Source organism: Hyperolius riggenbachi, chromosome 1 (assembly GCF_040937935.1).
Source record: "Hyperolius riggenbachi isolate aHypRig1 chromosome 1, aHypRig1.pri, whole genome shotgun sequence".
Classification (NCBI taxonomy): Eukaryota; Metazoa; Chordata; class Amphibia; order Anura; family Hyperoliidae; genus Hyperolius; species Hyperolius riggenbachi.
In genome coordinates this window covers 3,641,606-3,667,934 of record NC_090646.1, presented here as the reverse complement: position 1 = coordinate 3,667,934, position 26,329 = coordinate 3,641,606, and the positions used below count along the sequence as shown (strand labels likewise).

The 26,329-nt window shown below is 52.0% G+C and overlaps 1 protein-coding gene across 1 annotated transcript in view; it reads right to left on the bottom strand.

Annotated features, from left to right (window-relative positions):
- Positions 1-1,276: 1,276 nt before the first annotated feature.
- Positions 1,277-26,329, bottom strand: part of PCGF1 (polycomb group ring finger 1) — a 116,937-nt gene continuing 91,884 nt past the window's right edge. Inside the window, exons 4-5 of the mRNA XM_068251714.1 lie at positions 1,600-1,674; positions 1,277-1,389 (exon numbers count right to left, since the gene is read on the bottom strand). Of these exons, the coding sequence (XP_068107815.1) occupies positions 1,277-1,389; positions 1,600-1,674 (188 nt within the window). The remainder of the gene's footprint in view (positions 1,390-1,599; positions 1,675-26,329) is intronic.

The window sequence follows — 26,329 nt, the reverse complement described above, 5'->3', positions numbered from 1 at the left end:
CGCCCACACCATCACTATAACAAGATGGGGCAATCCCACCACTGTTTTGAGGACATCTCACCCAGCTTTCTCTAACACAGCCAGACACGCCCACACCATCACTATAACAAGATGGTGCAATCCCACCACTGTACTGAGGACATCTCACCCAGCTTTCTCTAACACAGCCAGACACGCCCACACCATCACTATAACAAGATGCGGCAATCCCACCACCATAATGAGGATATCTCATCCAGCTTTCTCTAACACAGCCAGACATGCCCACACCACCACTATAACAAGATGGTGCAATCCCACCACCGTACTGAGGACATCTCATCCAGCTTTCTCTAACACAGCCAGACATGCCCACACCACCACTATAACAAGATGGGGCAATCCCACCACTGTACTGAGGACATCTCATCCAGTTTTCTCTAGACACAGCCAGACATGCCCACACCATCACTATAACAAGATGGGGCAATCCCACCACCATAATGAGGATATCTCACCCAGCTTTCTCTAACACAGCCAGACATGCCCACACCATCACTATAACAAGATGGGGCAATCCCACCACTGTACTGAGGACATCTCATCCAGCTTTCTCTAACACAGCCAGACATGCCCACACAATCACTATAACAAGATGGGGCAATCCCACCACCGTACTGAGGACATCTCACCCAGCTTTCTCTAACACAGCCAGACACGCCCACACCATCACTATAACAAGATGGGGCAATCCCACCACTGTACTGAGGACCTGTCACCCAGCTTTCTCTAACACAGCCAGACATGCCCACACCACCACTATAACAAGATGGGGCAATCCCACCACTGTACTGAGGACCTGTCACCCAGCTTTCTCTAACACAGCCAGACATGCCCACACCATCACTATAACAAGATGGGGCAATCCCACCACTGTACTGAGGACATCTCACCCAGCTTTCTCTAACACAGCCAGACACGCCCACACCATCACTATAACAAGATGGGGCAATCCCACCACTGTTTTGAGGACATCTCACCCAGCTTTCTCTAACACAGCCAGACACGCCCACACCATCACTATAACAAGATGGTGCAATCCCACCACTGTACTGAGGACATCTCACCCAGCTTTCTCTAACACAGCCAGACACGCCCACACCATCACTATAACAAGATGCGGCAATCCCACCACCGTACTGAGGACATCTCACCTAGCTTTCTCTAACACAGCCAGACATGCCCACACCATCACTATAACAAGATGGGGCAATCCCACCACTGTACTGAGGACATCTCACCCAGCTTTCTCTAGACACAGAGAAACGTGCTCATCATTTCTGTAATAATGGGAGTTGCTCTGGGAAACCGAGTTTGATAAGAATTGCCGTGTGACGTCCACCACGGGATCTGCAAGAGAGAGGGGAAGGAGTGTGAGCAGCAGGCAGAGAAATGGCTCTTTCTGTTAACTTAGCAGCCGGAGGGTACAGCTGTGGGAGAGGAAGTGGGTGTGTGGGGGGACGTGGGGGGAGAATTGCAGAGTGGGGGACCAGGAAGTGTGCCCGGGGCCCCCCTGAGAGGGAATCGCTGTACTCTGATGTAGTGCAGTACATGACTCACCTTCCTCTATATTTGGCTGAAGGACTCGCTCTAAACCCCGAGACTGGTAGAACTCCCGAATACGACGCTCTTCATCTGTAGGCCGAAGAACAATTCATTAGTTCAGTGGTAATTGTGTGTGTGGGGGTGGGGGGGGGGGGTGGATAGTGTACAGCTGAGGACACAGGAGGCAGTGACATCATGTACACAGGAAAGGACAGGAGGCAGTGACATCATGTACACAGGAAGGGGCAGGAGCCAGTGACATCATGTACACAGGAAGGGGCAGGAGCCAGTGACATTATGTACACAGGAAGGGACAGGAGCCAGTGACATCATGTACACAGGAAGGGGCAGGAGCCAGTGACATCATGTACACAGGAAGGGACAGGATCCAGTGACATCATGTACACAGGAAGGTGCAGGAGCCAGTGACATCATGTACACAGGAAGGGGCAGGAGCCAGTGACATTATGTACACAGGAAGGGACAGGAGCCAGTGACATCATGTACACAGGAAGGGGCAGGAGCCAGTGACATCATGTACACAGGAAAGGACAGGAGGCAGTGACATCATGTACACAGGAAGGGGCAGGAGCCAGTGACATCATGTACACAGGAAGGGACAGGAGCCAGTGACATCATGTACACAGGAAGGGACAGGAGGCAGTGACATCATGTACACAGGAAGGGACAGGAGCCAGTGACATCATGTACACAGGAAGGGACAGGAGGCAGTGACATCATGTACACAGGTAGGGGCAGGAGGCAGTGACATCATGTACACAGGAAGGGACAGGAGACAGTGACATCATGTACACAGGAAGGGACAGGAGGCAGTGACATCATGTACACAGAAAGGGACAGGAGGCAGTGACATCATGTACACAGGAAGGGACAGGAGCCAGTGACATCATGTACACAGGAAGGGACAGGAGCCAGTGACATCATGTACACAGGAAGGGGCAGGAGTCAGTGACATCATGCACACAGGAAGAAACAGGAGGCAGTGACATCATGTACACAGGTAGAGGCAGGAGGCAGTAACATCATGTACACAGGAAGGGACAGGAGCCAGTGACATCATGTACACAGGAAGGGACAGGAGGCAGTGACATCATGCACACAGGAAGAAACAGGAGGCAGTGACATCATGTACACAGGTAGAGGCAGGAGGCAGTAACATCATGTACACAGGAAGGGACAGGAGCCAGTGACATCATGTACACAGGAAGGGACAGGAGGCAGTGACATCATGTACACAGGAAGGGACAGGAGCCAGTGACATCATGTACACAGGAAGGGCCAGGAGCCAGTGACATCATGTACACAGGAAGGGACAGGAGCCAGTGACATCATGTACACAGGAAGGGACAGGAGCCAGTGACATCATGTACACAGGAAGGGGCAGGAGCCAGATGACATCATGTACACAGGAAGGGGCAGGAGCCAGTGACATCATGTACACAGGAAGGGGCAGGAGCCAGTGACATCATGTACACAGGAAGGGACAGGAGGCAGTGACATCATGTACACAGGTAGGGACAGGAGGCAGTGACATCACGTACACAGGAAGGGGCAGGAGCCAGTGACATCATGTACACAGGAAGGGACAGGAGGCTGTGACATCATGTACATAGGAAGGGACAGGAGGCAGTGACATCATGTACACAGGAAGGGACAGGAGGCAGTGACATCATGTACACAGGAAGGGGCAGGAGGCAGTGACATCATGTACACAGGAAGGGGCAGGAGCCAGAGACATCATGTACACGAGAAGTGACAGGAGGCAGTGACATCATGTACACAGGTAGGGGCAGGAGGCAGTGACATCATGTACACAGGAAGGGACAGGAGGCAGTGACATCATGTACACAGGACGGGACAGGAGGCTGTGACATCATGTACACAGGAAGGGACAGGAGGCAGTGACATCATGTACACAGGAAGGGGCAGGAGCCAGTGACATCATGTACACAGGAAGGGACAGTAGGCAGTGACATCATGTACACAGGAAGGGACAGGAGCCAGTGACATCATGTACACAGGAAGGGACAGGAGCCAGTAACATCATGTACGCAGGAAGGGACAGGAGGCAGTGACATCATGTACGCAGGAAGGGACAGGAGGCTGTGACATCATGTACGCAGGAAGGGACAGGAGCCAGTGACATCATGTACACAGGAAGGGACAGGAGCCAGTGACATCATGTACACAGGAAGGGACAGGAGCCAGTGACATCATGTACGCAGGAAGGGACAGGAGGCAGTGACATCATGTACGCAGGAAGGGACAGGAGGCAGTGACATCATGTACGCAGGAAGGGACAGGAGGCAGTGACATCATGTACGCAGGAAGGGACAGGAGGCAGTGACATCATGTACACAGGAAGGGACAGGAGCCAGTGACATCATGTACACAGGAAGGGACAGGAGCCAGTGACATCATGTACACAGGAAGGGACAGGAGCCAGTGACATCATGTACACAGGAAGGGACAGGAGGCAGTGACATCATGTACACAGGTAGGGACAGGAGCCAGTGACATCATGTACACAGGAAGGGAAAGGAGGCTGTGACATCATGTACACAGGAAGGGACAGGAGGCAGTGACATCATGTACACAGGTAGGGACAGGAGCCAGTGACATCATGTACACAGGAAGGGACAGGAGGCTGTGACATCATGTACATAGGAAGGGACAGGAGCCAGTGACATCATGTACACAGGAAGGGACAGGAGCCAGTGACATCATGTACACAGGAAGGGGCAGGAGCCAGTGACATCATGTACACAGGAAGGGACATAAGGCAGTGACATCATGTACACAGGAAGGGACAGGAGCCAGTGACATCATGTACACAGGAAGGGGCAGGAGGCAGTGACATCATGTACACAGGAAGGGACAGGAGCCAGTGACATCATGTACACAGGAAGGGGCAGGAGCCAGTGACATCATGTACACAGGAAGGGACAGGAGGCAGTGACATCATGTACACAGGAAGGGACAGGAGGCAGTGACATCATGTACACAGGAAGGGACAGGAGGCAGTGACATCATGTACACAGGAAGGGACTGGAGGCAGTGACATCATGTACACAGGAAGGGACAGGAGGCAGTGACATCATGTACACAGGAAGGGACAGGAGACAGTGACAATATGTACACAGGAAGGGACAGGAGGCAGTGACATCATGTACACAGGAAGGGGCAGGAGACAGTGACATCATGTACACAGGAAGGGACAGGAGACAGTGACAATATTTACACAGGAAGGGACAGGAGGCAGTGACATCATGTACACAGGAAGGGACAGGAGCCAGTGACATCATGTACACAAGAAGGGACAGGAGGCAGTGACATCATGTACACAGGAAGGGACAGGAGGCAGTGACTTCATGTACACAGGAAGGGACAGGAGATAGTGACATCATGTACACAGGAAGGGACAGGAGCCAGTGACATCATGTACACAGGAAGGGACAGGAGGCAGTGACATCATGTACACAGGAAGGGGCAGGAGCCAGTGACATCATGTACACAGGAAGGGACAGGAGGCTGTGACATCATGTACACAGGAAGGGGCAGGAGGCAGTGACATCATGTACACAGGAAGGGGCAGGAGCCAGTGACATCATGTACACAGGAAGTGACAGGAGCCAGTGACATCATGTACACAGGAAGGGACAGGAGCCAGTGACATCATGTACACAGGAAGGGACAGGAGACAGTGACATCATGTACACAGGAAGGGACAGGAGACAGTGACAATATGTACACAGGAAGGGACAGGAGCCAGTGACATCATGTACACAGGAAGGGACAGGAGCCAGTGACATCATGTACACAGGAAGGGGCAGGAGCCAGTGACATCATGTACACAGGAAGGGGCAGGAGCCAGTGACATCAGGTACACAGGAAGGGACAGGAGCCAGTGACATTATGTACACAGGAAGGGGCAGGAGCCAGTGACATCATGTACACAGGAAGGGACAGGAGGCAGTGACATCATGTACACAGGAAGGGACAGGAGGCAGTGACTTCATGTACACAGGAAGGGACAGGAGGCAGTGACTTCATGTACACAGGAAGGGACAGGAGATAGTGACATCATGTACACAGGAAGGGACAGGAGCCAGTGACATCATGTACACAGGAAGGGACAGGAGACAGTGACATCATGTACACAGGAAGGGACAGGAGACAGTGACAATATGTACACAGGAAGGGACAGGAGCCAGTGACATCATGTACACAGGAAGGGGCAGGAGCCAGTGACATCATGTACACAGGAAGGGGCAGGAGCCAGTGACATCAGGTACACAGGAAGGGACAGGAGCCAGTGACATCAGGTACACAGGAAGGGACAGGAGCCAGTGACATTATGTACACAGGAAGGGGCAGGAGCCAATGACATCATGTACACAGGAAGGGACAGGAGGCAGTGACATCATGTACGCAGGAAGGGGCAGGAGCCAGTGACATCATGTACACAGGAAGGGACAGGAGTCAGTGACATCATGTACACAGGGGACAGGAGGCTGTGACATCATGTACACAGGAAGGGACAGGAGGCAGAGACATCATGTACACAGGAAGGGGCAGGAGCCAGTGACATCATGTACACAGGAAGGGACAGGAGGCAGTGACATCATGTACACAGGAAGGGACAGGAGCCAGTGACATCATGTACACAGGAAGGGGCAGGAGCCAGTGACATCATGTACACAGGAAGGGACAGGAGCCAGTGACATCATGTACACAGGAAGGGACAGGAGGCAGTGACATCATGTACACAGAAAGGGACATGAGGCAGTGACATCATGTACACAGGAAGGGACAGGAGCCAGTGACATCATGTACACAGGAAGGGACAGGAGCCAGTGACATCATGTACACAGGAAGGGGCAGGAGTCAGTGACATCATGCACACAGGAAGAAACAGGAGGCAGTGACATCATGTACACAGGTAGAGGCAGGAGGCAGTAACATCATGTACACAGGAAGGGACAGGAGCCAGTGACATCATGTACACAGGAAGGGACAGGAGGCAGTGACATCATGCACACAGGAAGAAACAGGAGGCAGTGACATCATGTACACAGGTAGAGGCAGGAGGCAGTAACATCATGTACACAGGAAGGGACAGGAGGCTGTGACATCATGTACACAGGAAGGGACAGGAGCCAGTGACATCATGTACACAGGAAGGGACAGGAGCCAGTGACATCATGTACACAGGAAGGGGCAGGAGCCAGTGACATCATGTACACAGGAAGGGACAGGAGCCAGTGACATCATGTACACAGGAAGGGACAGGAGGCAGTGACATCATGTACACAGAAAGGGACAGGAGGCAGTGACATCATGTACACAGGAAGGGACAGGAGCCAGTGACATCATGTACACAGGAAGGGACAGGAGCCAGTGACATCATGTACACAGGAAGGGGCAGGAGTCAGTGACATCATGCACACAGGAAGAAAGAGGAGGCAGTGACATCATGTACACAGGTAGAGGCAGGAGGCAGTAACATCATGTACACAGGAAGGGACAGGAGCCAGTGACATCATGTACACAGGAAGGGACAGGAGGCAGTGACATCATGCACACAGGAAGAAACAGGAGGCAGTGACATCATGTACACAGGTAGATGCAGGAGGCAGTAACATCATGTACACAGGAAGGGACAGGAGCCAGTGACATCATGTACACAGGAAGGGACAGGAGGCAGTGACATCATGCACACAGGAAGAAACAGGAGGCAGTGACATCATGTACACAGGTAGAGGCAGGAGGCAGTAACATCATGTACACAGGAAGGGACAGGAGCCAGTGACATCATGTACACAGGAAGGGACAGGAGGCAGTGACATCATGTACACAGGAAGGGACAGGAGCCAGTGACATCATGTACACAGGAAGGGACAGGAGCCAGTGACATCATGTACACAGGAAGGGACAGGAGCCAGTGACATCATGTACACAGGAAGGGACAGGAGCCAGTGACATCATGTACACAGGAAGGGGCAGGAGCCAGATGACATCATGTACACAGGAAGGGGCAGGAGCCAGTGACATCATGTACACAGGAAGGGGCAGGAGCCAGTGACATCATGTACACAGGAAGGGACAGGAGGCAGTGACATCATGTACACAGGAAGGGACAGGAGGCAGTGACATCATGTACACAGGAAGGGGCAGGAGCCAGTGACATCATGTACACAGGAAGGGACAGGAGGCAGTGACATCATGTACACAGGAAGGGACAGGAGGCAGTGACATCATGTACACAGGAAGGGGCAGGAGGCAGTGACATCATGTACACAGGAAGGGGCAGGAGCCAGAGACATCATGTACACAAGAAGTGACAGGAGGCAGTGACATCATGTACACAGGTAAGGGCAGGAGGCAGTGACATCATGTACACAGGAAGGGACAGGAGGCAGTGACATCATGTACACAGGACAGGACAGGAGGCTGTGACATCATGTACACAGGAAGGGACAGGAGGCAGTGACATCATGTACACAGGAAGGGGCAGGAGCCAGTGACATCATGTACACAGGAAGGGACAGGAGCCAGTGACATCATGTACACAGGAAGGGACATGAGGCAGTGACATCATGTACACAGGAAGGGACAGGAGCCAGTGACATCATGTACACAGGAAGGGGCAGGAGGCAGTGACATCATGTACACAGGAAGGGACAGGAGCCAGTGACATCATGTACACAGGAAGGGACAGGAGCCAGTGACATCATGTACACAGGAAGGGACAGGAGGCAGTGACATCATGTACACAGGAAGGGACAGGAGCCAGTGACATCATGTACACAGGAAGGGACAGGAGCCAGTGACATCATGTACACAGGAAGGGACAGGAGCCAGTGACATCATGTACACAGGAAGGGACAGGAGCCAGTGACATCATGTACACAGGAAGGGGCAGGAGCCAGATGACATCATGTACACAGGAAGGGGCAGGAGCCAGTGACATCATGTACACAGGAAGGGGCAGGAGCCAGTGACATCATGTACACAGGAAGGGACAGGAGGCAGTGACATCATGTACACAGGAAGGGACAGGAGGCAGTGACATCATGTACACAGGAAGGGGCAGGAGCCAGTGACATCATGTACACAGGAAGGGACAGGAGGCTGTGACATCATGTACATAGGAAGGGACAGGAGGCAGTGACATCATGTACACAGGAAGGGACAGGAGGCAGTGACATCATGTACACAGGAAGGGGCAGGAGGCAGTGACATCATGTACACAGAAAGGGGCAGGAGCCAGAGACATCATGTACACAAGAAGTGACAGGAGGCAGTGACATCATGTACACAGGTAAGGGCAGGAGGCAGTGACATCATGTACACAGGAAGGGACAGGAGGCAGTGACATCATGTACACAGGACGGGACAGGAGGATGTGACATCATGTACACAGGAAGGGACAGGAGGCAGTGACATCATGTACACAGGAAGGGGCAGGAGCCAGTGACATCATGTACACAGGAAGGGACAGGAGCCAGTGACATCATGTACACAGGAAGGGACAGGAGCCAGTGACATCATGTACACAGGAAGGGGCAGGAGCCAGTGACATCATGTACACAGGAAGGGACATGAGGCAGTGACATCATGTACACAGGAAGGGACAGGAGCCAGTGACATCATGTACACAGGAAGGGGCAGGAGGCAGTGACATCATGTACACAGGAAGGGACAGGAGCCAGTGACATCATGTACACAGGAAGGGGCAGGAGCCAGTGACATCATGTACACAGGAAGGGACAGGAGGCAGTGACATCATGTACACAGGAAGGGACAGGAGGCAGTGACATCATGTACACAGGAAGGGACAGGAGGCAGTGACATCATGTACACAGGAAGGGACTGGAGCCAGTGACATCATGTACACAGGAAGGGACAGGAGGCAGTGACATCATGTACACAGGAAGGGACAGGAGACAGTGACAATATGTACACAGGAAGGGACAGGAGGCAGTGACATCATGTACACAGGAAGGGGCAGGAGACAGTGACATCATGTACACAGGAAGGGACAGGAGACAGTGACAATATTTACACAGGAAGGGACAGGAGGCAGTGACATCATGTACACAGGAAGGGACAGGAGCCAGTGACATCATGTACACAGGAAGGGACAGGAGGCAGTGACATCATGTACACAGGAAGGGACAGGAGGCAGTGACTTCATGTACACAGGAAGGGACAGGAGATAGTGACATCATGTACACAGGAAGGGACAGGAGCCAGTGACATCATGTACACAGGAAGGGACAGGAGGCAGTGACATCATGTACACAGGAAGGGGCAGGAGCCAGTGACATCATGTACACAGGAAGGGACAGGAGGCTGTGACATCATGTACACAGGAAGGGGCAGGAGGCAGTGACATCATGTACACAGGAAGGGGCAGGAGCCAGTGACATCATGTACACAGGAAGTGACAGGAGCCAGTGACATCATGTACACAGGAAGGGACAGGAGCCAGTGACATCATGTACACAGGAAGGGGCAGGAGCCAGTGACATCATGTACACAGGAAGGGACAGGAGACAGTGACATCATGTACACAGGAAGGGACAGGAGACAGTGACAATATGTACACAGGAAGGGACAGGAGCCAGTGACATCATGTACACAGGAAGGGACAGGAGCCAGTGACATCATGTACACAGGAAGGGGCAGGAGCCAGTGACATCATGTACACAGGAAGGGGCAGGAGCCAGTGACATCAGGTACACAGGAAGGGACAGGAGCCAGTGACATTATGTACACAGGAAGGGGCAGGAGCCAGTGACATCATGTACACAGGAAGGGACAGGAGGCAGTGACATCACGTACACAGGAAGGGACAGGAGGCAGTGACTTCATGTACACAGGAAGGGACAGGAGATAGTGACATCATGTACACAGGAAGGTGTGTACACAGGAAGGGACAGGAGACAGTGACATCATGTACACAGGAAGGGACAGGAGACAGTGACAATATGTACACAGGAAGGGACAGGAGCCAGTGACATCATGTACACAGGAAGGGACAGGAGCCAGTGACATCATGTACACAGGAAGGGGCAGGAGCCAGTGACATCATGTACACAGGAAGGGGCAGGAGCCAGTGACATCATGTACACAGGAAGGGGCAGGAGCCAGTGACATTATGTACACAGGAAGGGACAGGAGCCAGTGACATCATGTACACAGGAAGGGACAGGAGCCAGTGACATCATGTACGCAGGAAGGGACAGGAGGCAGTGACATCATGTACGCAGGAAGGGGCAGGAGGCAGTGACATCATGTACGCAGGAAGGGGCAGGAGCCAGTGACATCATGTACGCAGGAAGGGACAGGAGTCAGTGACATCATGTACACAGGGGACAGGAGGCTGTGACATCATGTACACAGGAAGGGACAGGAGGCAGAGACATCATGTACACAGGAAGGGGCAGGAGCCAGTGACATCATGTACACAGGAAGGGGCAGGAGGCAGTGACATCATGTACACAGGAAGGGGCAGGAGGCAGTGACATCATGTACACAGGAAGGGGCAGGAGCCGGTGACATCATGTACACAGGAAGGGGCAGGAGCCGGTGACATCAAGTACACAGGAAGGGGCAGGAGGCGGTGACATCATGTACACAGGAAGGGACAGGAGCCGGTGACATCATGTACACAGGAAGGGACAGGAGGCAGTGACATCATGTACACAGGAAGGGACAGGAGCCAGTGACATCATGCACACAGGAAGGGACAGGAGGCAGTGACATCATGCACACAGGAAGGGACAGGAGCCAGTGACATCATGTACACAGGAAGGGACAGGAGCCAGTGACATCATGTACACAGGAAGGGACAGGAGGCAGTGACATCATGTACACAGGAAGGGACAGGAGCCAGTGACATCATGTACACAGGAAGGGACAGGAGCCAGTGACATCATGTACACAGGAAGGGGCAGGAGCCAGTGACATCATGTACAAAGGAAGGGACAGGAGGCTGTGACATCATGTACATAGGAAGGGACAGAAGGCAGTGACATCATGTACACAGGAAGGGACAGGAGGCTGTGATATCATGCACACAGGAAGGGACAGGAGGCTGTGACATCATGCACATAGGAAGGGACAGGAGGCAGTGACATCATGCACACAGGAAGGGACAGGAGGCATTGACATCATGTACACAGGAAGGGACAGGAGCCAGTGACATCATGTACACAGGAAGGGACAGGAGCCAGTGACATCATGTACACAGGAAGGGACAGGAGCCAGTGACATCATGTACACAGGAAGGGACAGGAGCCAGTGACATCATGTACACAGGAAGGGACAGGAGGCAGAGACATCATGTACATAGGAAGGGACAGGAGGCAGTGACATCATGTACACAGGAAGGGACAGGAGGCTGTGACATCATGCACACAGGAAGGGACAGGAGGCTGTGACATCATGCACACAGGAAGGGACAGGAGGCAGTGACATCATGCACACAGGAAGGGACAGGAGCCAGTGACATCATGTACACAGGAAGGGACAGGAGCCAGTGACATCATGTACACAGGAAGGGACAGGAGCCAGTGACATCATGTACACAGGAAGGGACAGGAGCCAGTGACATCATGTACACAGGAAGGGACAGGAGGCTGTGACATCATGCACATAGGAAGGGACAGGAGGCTGTGACATCATGCACACAGGAAGGGACAGGAGGCAGTGACATCATGCACACAGGAAGGGACAGGAGCCAGTGACATCATGTACACAGGAAGGGACAGGAGCCAGTGACATCATGTACACAGGAAGGGGTAGGAGCCAGTGACATCATGTACACAGGAAGGGGCAGGAGACAGTGACATCATGTACACAGGAAGGGACAGGAGTCTGTGACATCATGTACACAGGAAGGGACCGGAGGCAGTGACATCATGTACACAGGTAGAGGCAGGAGCCAGTGACATCATGTACACAGGAAGGGGTAGGAGTCAGTGACATCATGTACACAGGAAAGGGGCAGGAGGCAGTGACATCATGCACACAGGAAGGGGCAGTAGCCAGTGACATCATGCACACAGGAAGGGACAGGAGCCAGTGACATCATGTAAACAGGAAGGGACAGGAGCCAGTGACATCATGTACACAGGAAGGGACAGGAGCCAGTGACATCATGTACACAGGAAGGGACAGGAGGCAGTGACTTCATGTACACAGGAAGGGACAGGAGGCAGTGACATCATGTACACAGGAAGGGACAGGAGGCAGTGACATCATGTACACAGGAAGGGACAGGAGGCTGTGACATCATGTACACAGGAAGCGACAGGAGGCAGTGACATCATGTACACAGGAAGGGGCAGGAGCCAGTGACATCATGTACACAGGTAGGGACAGGATCCAGTGACATCATGTACACAGGAAGGGACAGGAGCCAGTGACATCATGTACACAGGAAGGGACAGGAGCCAGTGACATCATGTACACAGGAAGTGACAGGAGCCAGTGACATCATGTACACAGGAAGGGACAGGAGCCAGTGACATCATGTACATAGGAAGGGACAGAAGGCAGTGACATCATGTACACAGGAAGGGACAGGAGGCTGTGATATCATGCACACAGGAAGGGACAGGAGCCAGTGACATCATGTACACAGGAAGGGACAGGAGCCAGTGACATCATGTACACAGGAAGGGGCAGGAGCCAGTGACATCATGTACAAAGGAAGGGACAGGAGGCTGTGACATCATGTACATAGGAAGGGACAGAAGGCAGTGACATCATGTACACAGGAAGGGACAGGAGGCTGTGATATCATGCACACAGGAAGGGACAGGAGGCTGTGACATCATGCACATAGGAAGGGACAGGAGGCAGTGACATCATGCACACAGGAAGGGACAGGAGGCATTGACATCATGTACACAGGAAGGGACAGGAGCCAGTGACATCATGTACACAGGAAGGGACAGGAGCCAGTGACATCATGTACACAGGAAGGGACAGGAGGCAGAGACATCATGTACATAGGAAGGGACAGGAGGCAGTGACATCATGTACACAGGAAGGGACAGGAGGCTGTGACATCATGCACACAGGAAGGGACAGGAGGCTGTGACATCATGCACACAGGAAGGGACAGGAGGCAGTGACATCATGCACACAGGAAGGGACAGGAGCCAGTGACATCATGTACACAGGAAGGGACAGGAGCCAGTGACATCATGTACACAGGAAGGGACAGGAGCCAGTGACATCATGTACACAGGAAGGGACAGGAGCCAGTGACATCATGTACACAGGAAGGGACAGGAGGCTGTGACATCATGCACATAGGAAGGGACAGGAGGCTGTGACATCATGCACACAGGAAGGGACAGGAGGCAGTGACATCATGCACACAGGAAGGGACAGGAGCCAGTGACATCATGTACACAGGAAGGGACAGGAGCCAGTGACATCATGTACACAGGAAGGGGTAGGAGCCAGTGACATCATGTACACAGGAAGGGGCAGGAGACAGTGACATCATGTACACAGGAAGGGACAGGAGTCTGTGACATCATGTACACAGGAAGGGACCGGAGGCAGTGACATCATGTACACAGGTAGAGGCAGGAGCCAGTGACATCATGTACACAGGAAGGGGTAGGAGTCAGTGACATCATGTACACAGGAAAGGGGCAGGAGGCAGTGACATCATGCACACAGGAAGGGGCAGTAGCCAGTGACATCATGCACACAGGAAGGGACAGGAGCCAGTGGCATCATGTAAACAGGAAGGGACAGGAGCCAGTGACATCATGTACACAGGAAGGGACAGGAGCCAGTGACATCATGTACACAGGAAGGGACAGGAGGCAGTGACTTCATGTACACAGGAAGGGACAGGAGGCAGTGACATCATGTACACAGGAAGGGACAGGAGGCAGTGACATCATGTACACAGGAAGGGACAGGAGGCTGTGACATCATGTACACAGGAAGCGACAGGAGGCAGTGACATCATGTACACAGGAAGGGGCAGGAGCCAGTGACATCATGTACACAGGTAGGGACAGGATCCAGTGACATCATGTACACAGGAAGGGACAGGAGCCAGTGACATCATGTACACAGGAAGGGACAGGAGCCAGTGACATCATGTACACAGGAAGGGACAGGAGCTAGTGACATCATGTACACAGGAAGGGACAGGAGCCAGTGACATCATGTACACAGGAAGGGACAGGAGCCAGTGACATCATGTACACAGGAAGGGACAGGAGACAGTGACATCATGTACACAGGAAGGGGCAAAAGCCAGTGACATCATGTACACAGGAAGGGACAGGAGACAGTGGCATCATGTACACAGGAAGGGACTGGAGCCAGTGACATCATGTACACAGGAAGGGACTGGAGCCAGTGACATCATGTACCCAGGAAGGGACAGGATCCAGTGACATCATGTACACAGGAAGGGACAGGAGTCAGTGACATCATGCACACAGGAAGGGACAGGAGCCAGTGACATCATGTACACAGGAAGAGACAAGAGGCAGTGACATCATGCACACAGGAAGGGGCAGGAGCCAGTGACATCATGTACACAGGAAGGGACAGGAGCCAGTGACATCATGTACACAGGAAGAGACAAGAGGCAGTGACATCATGCACACAGGAAGGGGCAGGAGCCAGTGACATCATGTACACAGGAAGGGACTGGAGCCAGTGACATCATGTACACAGGAAGGGACTGGAGCCAGTGACATCATGTACCCAGGAAGGGACAGGATCCAGTGACATCATGTACACAGGAAGGGACAGGAGTCAGTGACATCATGCACACAGGAAGGGACAGGAGGCAGTGACATCATGTACACAGGAAGGGACAGGAGACAGTGACATCATGTACACAGGAAGGGGCAGGAGGCAGTGACATCATGCACACAGGAAGGGACAGGAGGCAGTGACATCATGTACACAGGAAGGGACAGGAGGCAGTGACATCATGTACACAGGTAGGGGCAGGAGCCAGTGACATCATGTACACAGGAAGGGACAGGAGCCAGTGACATCATGTACACAGGAAGGGACAGGAGGCAGCGACATCATGTACACAGGAAGGGACAGGAGGCAGTGACATCATGTACACAGGAAGGGACAGGAGGCAGTGACATCATGTACACAGGAAGAGACAGGAGGCAGTGACATCATGTACACAGGAAGGGACAGGAGCCAGTGACATCATGCACACAGGAAGGGACAGGAGGCAGTGACATCATGTACACAGGAAGGGACAGGAGGCAGTGACATCATGTACACAGGAAGGGACAGGAGGCAGTGACATCATGTACACAGGAAGGGGCAGGAGCCAGTGACATCATGTACATAGGAAGGGACAGGAGCCAGTGACATCATGTACGCAGGAAGGGACAGGAGGCAGTGGCATCATGCACGCAGGAAGGGACAGGAGCCAGTGACATCATGTACACAGGAAGGGACAGGAAGCAGTGACATCATGTACACAGGAAGGGACAGGAGGCAGTGACATCATGCACACAGGAAGGGACAGGAGCCAGTGACATCATGTACACAGGAAGGGACAGGAGGCAGTGACAATATGTACACAGGAAGGGGCAGGAGCCAGTGACATCATGTACACAGGAAGGGACAGGAGCCAGTGACATCATGTACACAGGAAGGGACAGGAGCCAGTGACATCATGTACACAGGAAGGGACAGGAGGCAGTGACATCATGTACACAGGAAGGGACAGGAGGCAGTGGCATCATGTACACTGGAGGGGACAGGAGCCAGTGACATCATGTACACAGGAAGGGACAGGAGGCAGTGACATCATGTACACAGGAAGGGACAGGAGGCAGTGACATCATGTACACAGGAAGGGACAGGAGGCAGTGACATCATGTACACAGGTAGGGGCAGGAGGCAGTGACATCATGTACACAGGAAGGGACAGGAGCCAGTGACATCATGTACACAGGAAGGGACAGGAGGCAGTGACATCATGTACACAGGAAGGGACAGGAGGCAGTGACATCATGTACACAGGAAGGGGCAGGAGCCAGTGACATCATGTACACAGGAAGGGGCAGGAGCCAGTGACATCATGTACACAGGAAGGGACAGGAGCCAGTGACATCATGTACACAGGAAGGGACAGGAGCCAGTGACATCATGTACACAGGAAGGGACAGGAGCCAGTGACATCATGTACACAGGAAGGGACAGGAGCCAGTGACATCATGTACACAGGAAGGGACAGGAGGCAGTGACATCATGTACACAGGAAGGGACAGGAGCCAGTGACATCATGTACACAGGAAGGGACAGGAGGCAGTGACATCATGTACACAGGTAGGGGCAGGAGGCAGTGACATCATGTACACAGGAAGGGACAGGAGGCAGTGACATCATGTACACAGGAAGGGGCAGGAGGCAGTGACATCATGTACACAGGAAGGGACAGGAGGCAGTGACATTATGTACACAGGAAGGGGCAGGAGGCAGTGACATCATCTACACAGGAAGGGGCAGGAGCCAGTGACATCATGTACACAGGAAGGGACAGGAGCCAGTGACATCATGTACACAGGAAGGGGCAGGAGGCAGTGACATCATGTACACAGGAAGGGACAGGAGCCAGTGACATCATGTACACAGGAAGGGACAGGAGGCAGTGACATCATGTACACAGGAAGGGACAGGAGGCAGTGACATCATGTACACAGGAAGGGACAGGAGCCAGTGACATCATGTACACAGGAAGGGACAGGAGCCAGTGACATCATGTACACAGGAAGGGACAGGAGCCAGTGACATCATGTACACAGGAAGGGGCAGGAGCCAGTGACATCATGTACACAGGAAGGGACAGGAGCCAGTGACATCATGTACACAGGAAGGGACAGGAGGCAGTGGCATCATGTACACTGGAGGGGACAGGAGGCAGTGACATCATGTACACAGGAAGGGACAGGAGGCAGTGACATCGTGTACACAGGAAGGGACAGGAGGCAGTGACATCATGTACACAGGAAGGGACAGGAGGCAGTGACATCATGTACACAGGAAGGGGCAGGAGGCAGTGACATCATGCACACAGGAAGGGACAGGAGCCAGTGACATCATGTACACAGGAAGGGACAGGAGGCAGTGACAATATGTACACAGGAAGGGGCAGGAGGCAGTGACATCATGTACACAGGAAGGGGCAGGAGCCAGTGACATCATGTACACAGGAAGGGACAGGAGCCAGTGACATCATGTACACAGGAAGGGACAGGAGGCAGTGACATCATGTACACAGGAAGGGACAGGAGCCAGTGACATCATGTACACAGGAAGGGACAGGAGCCAGTGACATCATGTACACAGGAAGGGACAGGAGGCAGTGACATCATGTACACAGGAAGGGACAGGAGGCAGTGGCATCATGTACACTGGAGGGGACAGGAGCCAGTGACATCATGTACACAGGAAGGGACAGGAGGCAGTGACATCATGTACACAGGAAGGGACAGGAGGCAGTGACATCATGTACACAGGAAGGGACAGGAGGCAGTGACATCATGTACACAGGAAGGGACAGGAGGCAGTGACATCATGTACACAGGTAGGGGCAGGAGGCAGTGACATCATGTACACAGGAAGGGACAGGAGCCAGTGACATCATGTACACAGGAAGGGACAGGAGCCAGTGACATCATGTACACAGGAAGGGACAGGAGGCAGTGACATCATGTACACAGGAAGGGACAGGAGCCAGTGACATTATGTACACAGGGAGGGGCAGGAGTCAGTGACATCATGTACACAGGAAGGGACAGGAGCCAGTGACATCATGTACACAGGAAGGGACAGGAGCCAGTGACATCATGTACACAGGAAGGGACAGGAGGCAGTGACATCATGTACACAGGAAGGGACAGGAGCCAGTGACATCATGTACACAGGAAGGGACAGGAGCCAGTGACATCATGTACACAGGAAGGGACAGGATCCAGTGACATCATGTACACAGGAAGGGACAGGAGTCAGTGACATCATGCACACAGGAAGGGACAGGAGCCAGTGACATCATGTACACAGGAAGAGACAAGAGGCAGTGACATCATGCACACAGGAAGGGGCAGGAGGCAGTGACATCATGTACACAGGAAGGGACAGGAGCCAGTGACATCATGTACACAGGAAGAGACAAGAGGCAGTGACATCATGCACACAGGAAGGGGCAGGAGCCAGTGACATCATGTACACAGGAAGGGACTGGAGCCAGTGACATCATGTACACAGGAAGGGACTGGAGCCAGTGACATCATGTACCCAGGAAGGGACAGGATCCAGTGACATCATGTACACAGGAAGGGACAGGAGTCAGTGACATCATGCACACAGGAAGGGACAGGAGGCAGTGACATCATGTACACAGGAAGGGACAGGAGGCAGTGACATCATGTACACAGGAAGGGACAGGAGACAGTGACATCATGTACACAGGAAGGGGCAGGAGGCAGTGACATCATGCACACAGGAAGGGACAGGAGGCAGTGACATCATGTACACAGGAAGGGACAGGAGGCAGTGACATCATGTACACAGGTAGGGGCAGGAGCCAGTGACATCATGTACACAGGAAGGGACAGGAGCCAGTGACATCATGTACACAGGAAGGGACAGGAGGCAGCGACATCATGTACACAGGAAGGGACAGGAGGCAGTGACATCATGTACACAGGAAGGGACAGGAGGCAGTGACATCATGTACACAGGAAGAGACAGGAGGCAGTGACATCATGTACACAGGAAGGGACAGGAGCCAGTGACATCATGCACACAGGAAGGGACAGGAGGCAGTGACATCATGTACACAGGAAGGGACAGGAGGCAGTGACATCATGTACACAGGAAGGGACAGGAGGCAGTGACATCATGTACACAGGAAGGGGCAGGAGCCAGTGACATCATGTACATAGGAAGGGACAGGAGCCAGTGACATCATGTACGCAGGAAGGGACAGGAGGCAGTGGCATCATGCACGCAGGAAGGGACAGGAGCCAGTGACATCATGTACACAGGAAGGGACAGGAAGCAGTGACATCATGTACACAGGAAGGGACAGGAGGCAGTGACATCATGCACACAGGAAGGGACAGGAGCCAGTGACATCATGTACACAGGAAGGGACAGGAGGCAGTGACAATATGTACACAGGAAGGGGCAGGAGCCAGTGACATCATGTACACAGGAAGGGACAGGAGCCAGTGACATCATGTACACAGGAAGGGACAGGAGCCAGTGACATCATGTACACAGGAAGGAACAGGAGGCAGTGACATCATGTACACAGGAAGGGACAGGAGGCAGTGGCATCATGTACACTGGAGGGGACAGGAGCCAGTGACATCATGTACACAGGAAGGGACAGGAGGCAGTGACATCATGTACACAGGAAGGGACAGGAGGCAGTGACATCATGTACACAGGAAGGGACAGGAGGCAGTGACATCATGTACACAGGTAGGGGCAGGAGGCAGTGACATCATGTACACAGGAAGGGACAGGAGCCAGTGACATCATGTACACAGGAAGGGACAGGAGGCAGTGACATCATGTACACAGGAAGGGACAGGAGGCAGTGACATCATGTACACAGAAAGGGGCAGGAGCCAGTGACATCATGTACACAGGAAGGGGCAGGAGCCAGTGACATCATGTACACAGGAAGGGACAGGAGCCAGTGACATCATGTACACAGGAAGGGACAGGAGCCAGTGACATCATGTACACAGGAAGGGACAGGAGCCAGTGACATCATGTACACAGGAAGGGACAGGAGCCAGTGACATCATGTACACAGGAAGGGACAGGAGGCAGTGACATCATGTACACAGGAAGGGACAGGAGCCAGTGACATCATGTACACAGGAAGGGACAGGAGGCAGTGACATCATGTACACAGGTAGGGGCAGGAGGCAGTGACATCATGTACACAGGAAGGGACAGGAGGCAGTGACATCATGTACACAGGAAGGGGCAGGAGGCAGTGACATCATGTACACAGGAAGGGACAGGAGGCAGTGACATTATGTACACAGGAAGGGGCAGGAGGCAGTGACATCATCTACACAGGAAGGGGCAGGAGCCAGTGACATCATGTACACAGGAAGGGACAGGAGGCAGTGACATCATGTACACAGGAAGGGGCAGGAGGCAGTGACATCATGTACACAGGAAGGGACAGGAGCCAGTGACATCATGTACACAGGAAGGGACAGGAGGCAGTGACATCATGTACACAGGAAGGGACAGGAGGCAGTGACATCATGTACACAGGAAGGGACAGGAGCCAGTGACATCATGTACACAGGAAGGGACAGGAGCCAGTGACATCATGTACACAGGAAGGGACAGGAGCCAGTGACATCATGTACACAGGAAGGGGCAGGAGCCAGTGACATCATGTACACAGGAAGGGACAGGAGCCAGTGACATCATGTACACAGGAAGGGACAGGAGGCAGTGGCATCATGTACACTGGAGGGGACAGGAGGCAGTGACATCATGTACACAGGAAGGGACAGGAGGCAGTGACATCGTGTACACAGGAAGGGACAGGAGGCAGTGACATCATGTACACAGGAAGGGACAGGAGGCAGTGACATCATGTACACAGGAAGGGGCAGGAGGCAGTGACATCATGCACACAGGAAGGGACAGGAGCCAGTGACATCATGTACACAGGAAGGGACAGGAGGCAGTGACAATATGTACACAGGAAGGGGCAGGAGGCAGTGACATCATGTACACAGGAAGGGGCAGGAGCCAGTGACATCATGTACACAGGAAGGGACAGGAGCCAGTGACATCATGTACACAGGAAGGGACAGGAGGCAGTGACATCATGTACACAGGAAGGGACAGGAGCCAGTGACATCATGTACACAGGAAGGGACAGGAGCCAGTGACATCATGTACACAGGAAGGGACAGGAGGCAGTGACATCATGTACACAGGAAGGGACAGGAGGCAGTGGCATCATGTACACTGGAGGGGACAGGAGCCAGTGACATCATGTACACAGGAAGGGACAGGAGGCAGTGACATCATGTACACAGGAAGGGACAGGAGGCAGTGACATCATGTACACAGGAAGGGACAGGAGGCAGTGACATCATGTACACAGGAAGGGACAGGAGGCAGTGACATCATGTACACAGGTAGGGGCAGGAGGCAGTGACATCATGTACACAGGAAGGGACAGGAGCCAGTGACATCATGTACACAGGAAGGGACAGGAGCCAGTGACATCATGTACACAGGAAGGGACAGGAGGCAGTGACATCATGTACACAGGAAGGGACAGGAGCCAGTGACATTATGTACACAGGAAGGGGCAGGAGTCAGTGACATCATGTACACAGGAAGGGACAGGAGCCAGTGACATCATGTACACAGGAAGGGACAGGAGCCAGTGACATCATGTACACAGGAAGGGACAGGAGGCAGTGACATCATGTACACAGGAAGGGACAGGAGCCAGTGACATCATGTACACAGGAAGGGACAGGAGCCAGTGACATCATGTACACAGGAAGGGACAGGAGGCAGTGACATCATGTACACAGGTAGGGGCAGGAGGCAGTGACATCATGTACACAGGAAGGGACCGGAGGCAGTGACATCATGTACACAGGAAGGGGCAGGAGGCAGTGACATCATGTACACAGGAAGGGACAGGAGGCAGTGACATTATGTACACAGGAAGGGGCAGGAGGCAGTGACATCATCTACACAGGAAGGGGCAGGAGCCAGTGACATCATCTACACAGGAAGGGGCAGGAGCCAGTGACATCATGTACACAGGAAGGGACAGGAGGCAGTGACATCATGTACACAGGTAGGGGCAGGAGGCAGTGACATCATGTACACAGGAAGGGGCAGGAGGCAGTGACATCATGTACACAGGAAGGGACAGGAGCCAGTGACATCATGTACACAGGAAGGGGCAGGAGCCAGTGACATCATGTACACAGGAAGGGACAGGAGCCAGTGACATCATGTACACAGGAAGGGACAGGAGGCAGAGACATCATGTACACAGGAAGGGACAGGAGGCAGTGACATAATGTACACAGGTAGGGGCAGGAGCCAGTGACATCATGTACACAGGAAGGGACAGGAGTTAGTGACATCATGTACACAGGAAGGGGCAGGAGCCAGTGACATCATGTACACAGGAAGGGACAGGAGGCAGTGACATCATGTACACAGGAAGGGGCAGGAGGCAGTGACATCATGTACACAGGAAGGGACAGGAGGCAGTGACATCATGTACACAGGAAGGGACAGGAGCCAGTGACATCATGTACACAGGAAGGGGCAGGAGGCAGTGACATCATGTACACAGGAAGGGACAGGAGGCAGTGACATCATGTACACAGGAAGGGACAGGAGGCAGTGACATAATGTACACAGGAAGGGACAGGAGCCAGTGACATCATGTACACAGGAAGGGACAGGAGCCAGTGACATCATGTACACAGGAAGGGACAGGAGCCAGTGACATCATGTACACAGGAAGGGACAGGAGCCAGTGACATCATGTACACAGGAAGGGACAGGAGCCAGTGACATCATGTACACAGGAAGGGGCAGGAGCCAGTGACATCATGTACACAGGAAGGGACAGGAGACAGTGACATCATGTACACAGGAAGGGGCAGGAGGCAGTGACATCATGTACATAGAAGTGACTCAGGAAGTGACAGAGGGAGCACACAGGAAGTGGGGGGGGGACACATTTAGAGGTCACTTACTCTCTTAAGACCTAACTACAAAACTTGTTTAGGTGATACCGGTACCTTTCATGAGTAACTGTACAAGATCTCTCTGCAAGCTTTGCACACTGTAAGTTCTTCAGGCATGTTTCAGAACTGGATCAGAACTGTAGCATGATGCACTTCTGGAATGGTTCTGATCCAGTTCTGTATAATGCTTGGAGAAGAAGTCTTGAGGCAGGGAACACACCTGACTGTTTTCTGCTCAGAAAAACTGAGAACTCCTGCTAATCAATGGGCTAGTTCACACTTAATATGTTGTTCTGATGCAGAAACAAAACTGACATTCTGCATCATGACTCCGCACATTTTGTCAGTTTTCTCTATCAATTACATCAGCCGCTGTGATAAAACGTGTGCAGTTTTCTGCATAGAAACACACTTGGGGCCTGATTCACAAAGCGGTGCTAACTCAGTTATCACACCTAAAAGACTTTAGGCGTGATAACCATTGCACCACACTGGTGAAAAGCCAGTTTAGGAGTAATAAGTTTAGGGGCTCGATTCACAAAGCGGTGCTAACAGTTAGCACGCTGGTGAAAAGCCCTTTATCACGCCTAAACTCAGTTTAGGCATGATAAGTTTAGGTGTGGTAAGTTTAGGTGTGATAAGTTTAGGCATGATAAGTTTAGGTGTGATAAGTTAAGGCATGATAAGTTTAAGCGCCAACTGCGTTAGCACCGCAGTGCACAGCTGATCAAAAGTTTTACGCTAGCAAAGACTGGTGCACTTCGTATAAAGTTTAATGGCGCTGCTTTGCGTGCGGGACTTTGCAAGCGATCTAAACTTATCTAAACTTATCATGCCTAAACTTATCACACCTAAACTTATCATGCCTAAACTTATCACACCTAAACTGGCTTTTCACCAGCATGGTGCAAAGGTTATCATGCCTAAAGTCTCTAAATGGGTTAGCACCGCTTTGTGAATCGAGCCCTAGGTGTGATAAGTTCAGGGGCTCGATTCACCAAGCGGTGCAAAGTGTTAGCACCGTGGTGAAAAGGCCCTTATCACGCCTAAAGTCACTTTAGGCATGATAAGAAGAAACTCGCGCGAAGTTGCCGCGCGTACGCGCGTAAGTGCGCGCGCAACACCCGACGCTTCGCGCGAAGCTCCCATTAAGCCCTATGGGACTTTGCGCGCGCTCTCACGCGCGTACGCGCGGTAACTTCGCGCGAAGAGCAGGAAAAATCGGTGATAACTCAGTGGTGAAAAGGTCATCACGCCTAAAGTCTTTTAGGCGTGATAACTGGGTTATCACCGCTTTGTGAATCGAGGCCTAGGTGTGATAAGTTTAGGCGTGATAAGTTTAGGTGTGATAAGTTTAGGCGTGATAAGTTTAGATAAGTGTAGATAGCGCGCAAAGTCCCGCACGCAAAGCAGCGCCATTAAACTCTATACGAAGTGCACCAGACTTTGCTAGCGCAAAACTTTTGATCAGCTGTGCACTGCGGTGCTAACGCAGTTGGTGCTTAAACTTATCATGCCTAAACTTATCACACCTAAACTTATCATGCCTAAACTTATCATGCCTAAACTTATCATACCTAAACTTATCACACCTAAACTTATCATGCCTAAACTTATCATGCCTAAACTTATCATGCCTAAACTTATCATGCCTAAACTTATCATGCCTAAACTTATCATACCTAAACTTATCACACCTAAACTTATCATGCCTAAACTTATCATGCCTAAACTTATCATGCCTAAACTTATCATGCCTAAACTTATCATGCCTAAACTTATCACACCTAAACTTATCATGCCTAAACTTATCATGCCTAAACTTATCACACCTAAACTTATCATGCCTAAACTTATCACACCTAAACTTATCACACCTAGGGCTCGATTCACAAAGCGGTGCTAACTCAGTTAGAGACTTTAGGCTTGATAACCATTGCACCACGCTGGTGAAAAGCTAGTTTAGGCGTGATAAGTTTAGGTGTGATAAGTTTAGGTGTGATAAGTTTAGGCATGATAAGTTTAGATAAGTTTAGATCGCTTGCAAAGTCCTGCACGCAAAGCAGCGCCATTAAACTTTATGCGAAGTACACCAGACTTTGCTAGCACAAAACTTTTGATCAGCTGTGCACTGCGGGGCTAACCCAGTTCGCGCTTAAACTTATTACGCCTAAAGTTATCACGCCTAAAGTTATCATGCCTAAACTTATCACACCTAAACTTATCACACCTAAACTTATCATGCCTAAACTGAGTTTAGGCATGATAAAGGGCTTTGCACCAGCGTGCTAACTGTTAGCACCGCTTTGTGAATCAGGCCCCTAAACTTATCACACCTAGGGCCTGATTCACAAAGCGGTGCTAACAGTTAGCACCCTGGTGAAAAGCCCTTTATCACGCCTAAACTCAGTTTAGGCATGATAAGTTTAGGTGTGATAAGTTTAGGTGTGATAAGTTTAGGCATGATAAGTTTAGGTGTGATAATTTTAGGCATGATAAGTTTAAGCACCAACTGCGTTAGCACCGCAGTGCACAGCTGATCAAAAGTTTTGCGCTAGCAAAGTCTGGTGCACTTCGCATAAAGATTAATGGCGCTGCTTTGCGTGCGGGACTTTGCAAGCGATCTAAACTTATCTAAACTTAGCATGCCTAAACTTATCACACCTAAACTTATCACACCTAAACTTATCACGCCTAAACTGGCTTTTCACCAGCATGGTGCAATGGTTATCATGCCTAAAGTCTTTTAGGCATGCTAACTGGGTTAGCACCGCTTTGTGAATCGAGCCCCTAAACTTATCGGGCTTGATTCACAAAGCGGTGCTAACCCAGTTAGAGACTTTAGGCATGATAACCATTGCACCACGCTGGTGAAAAGCCACTTTAGGCGTGATAAGTTTAGGCATGAT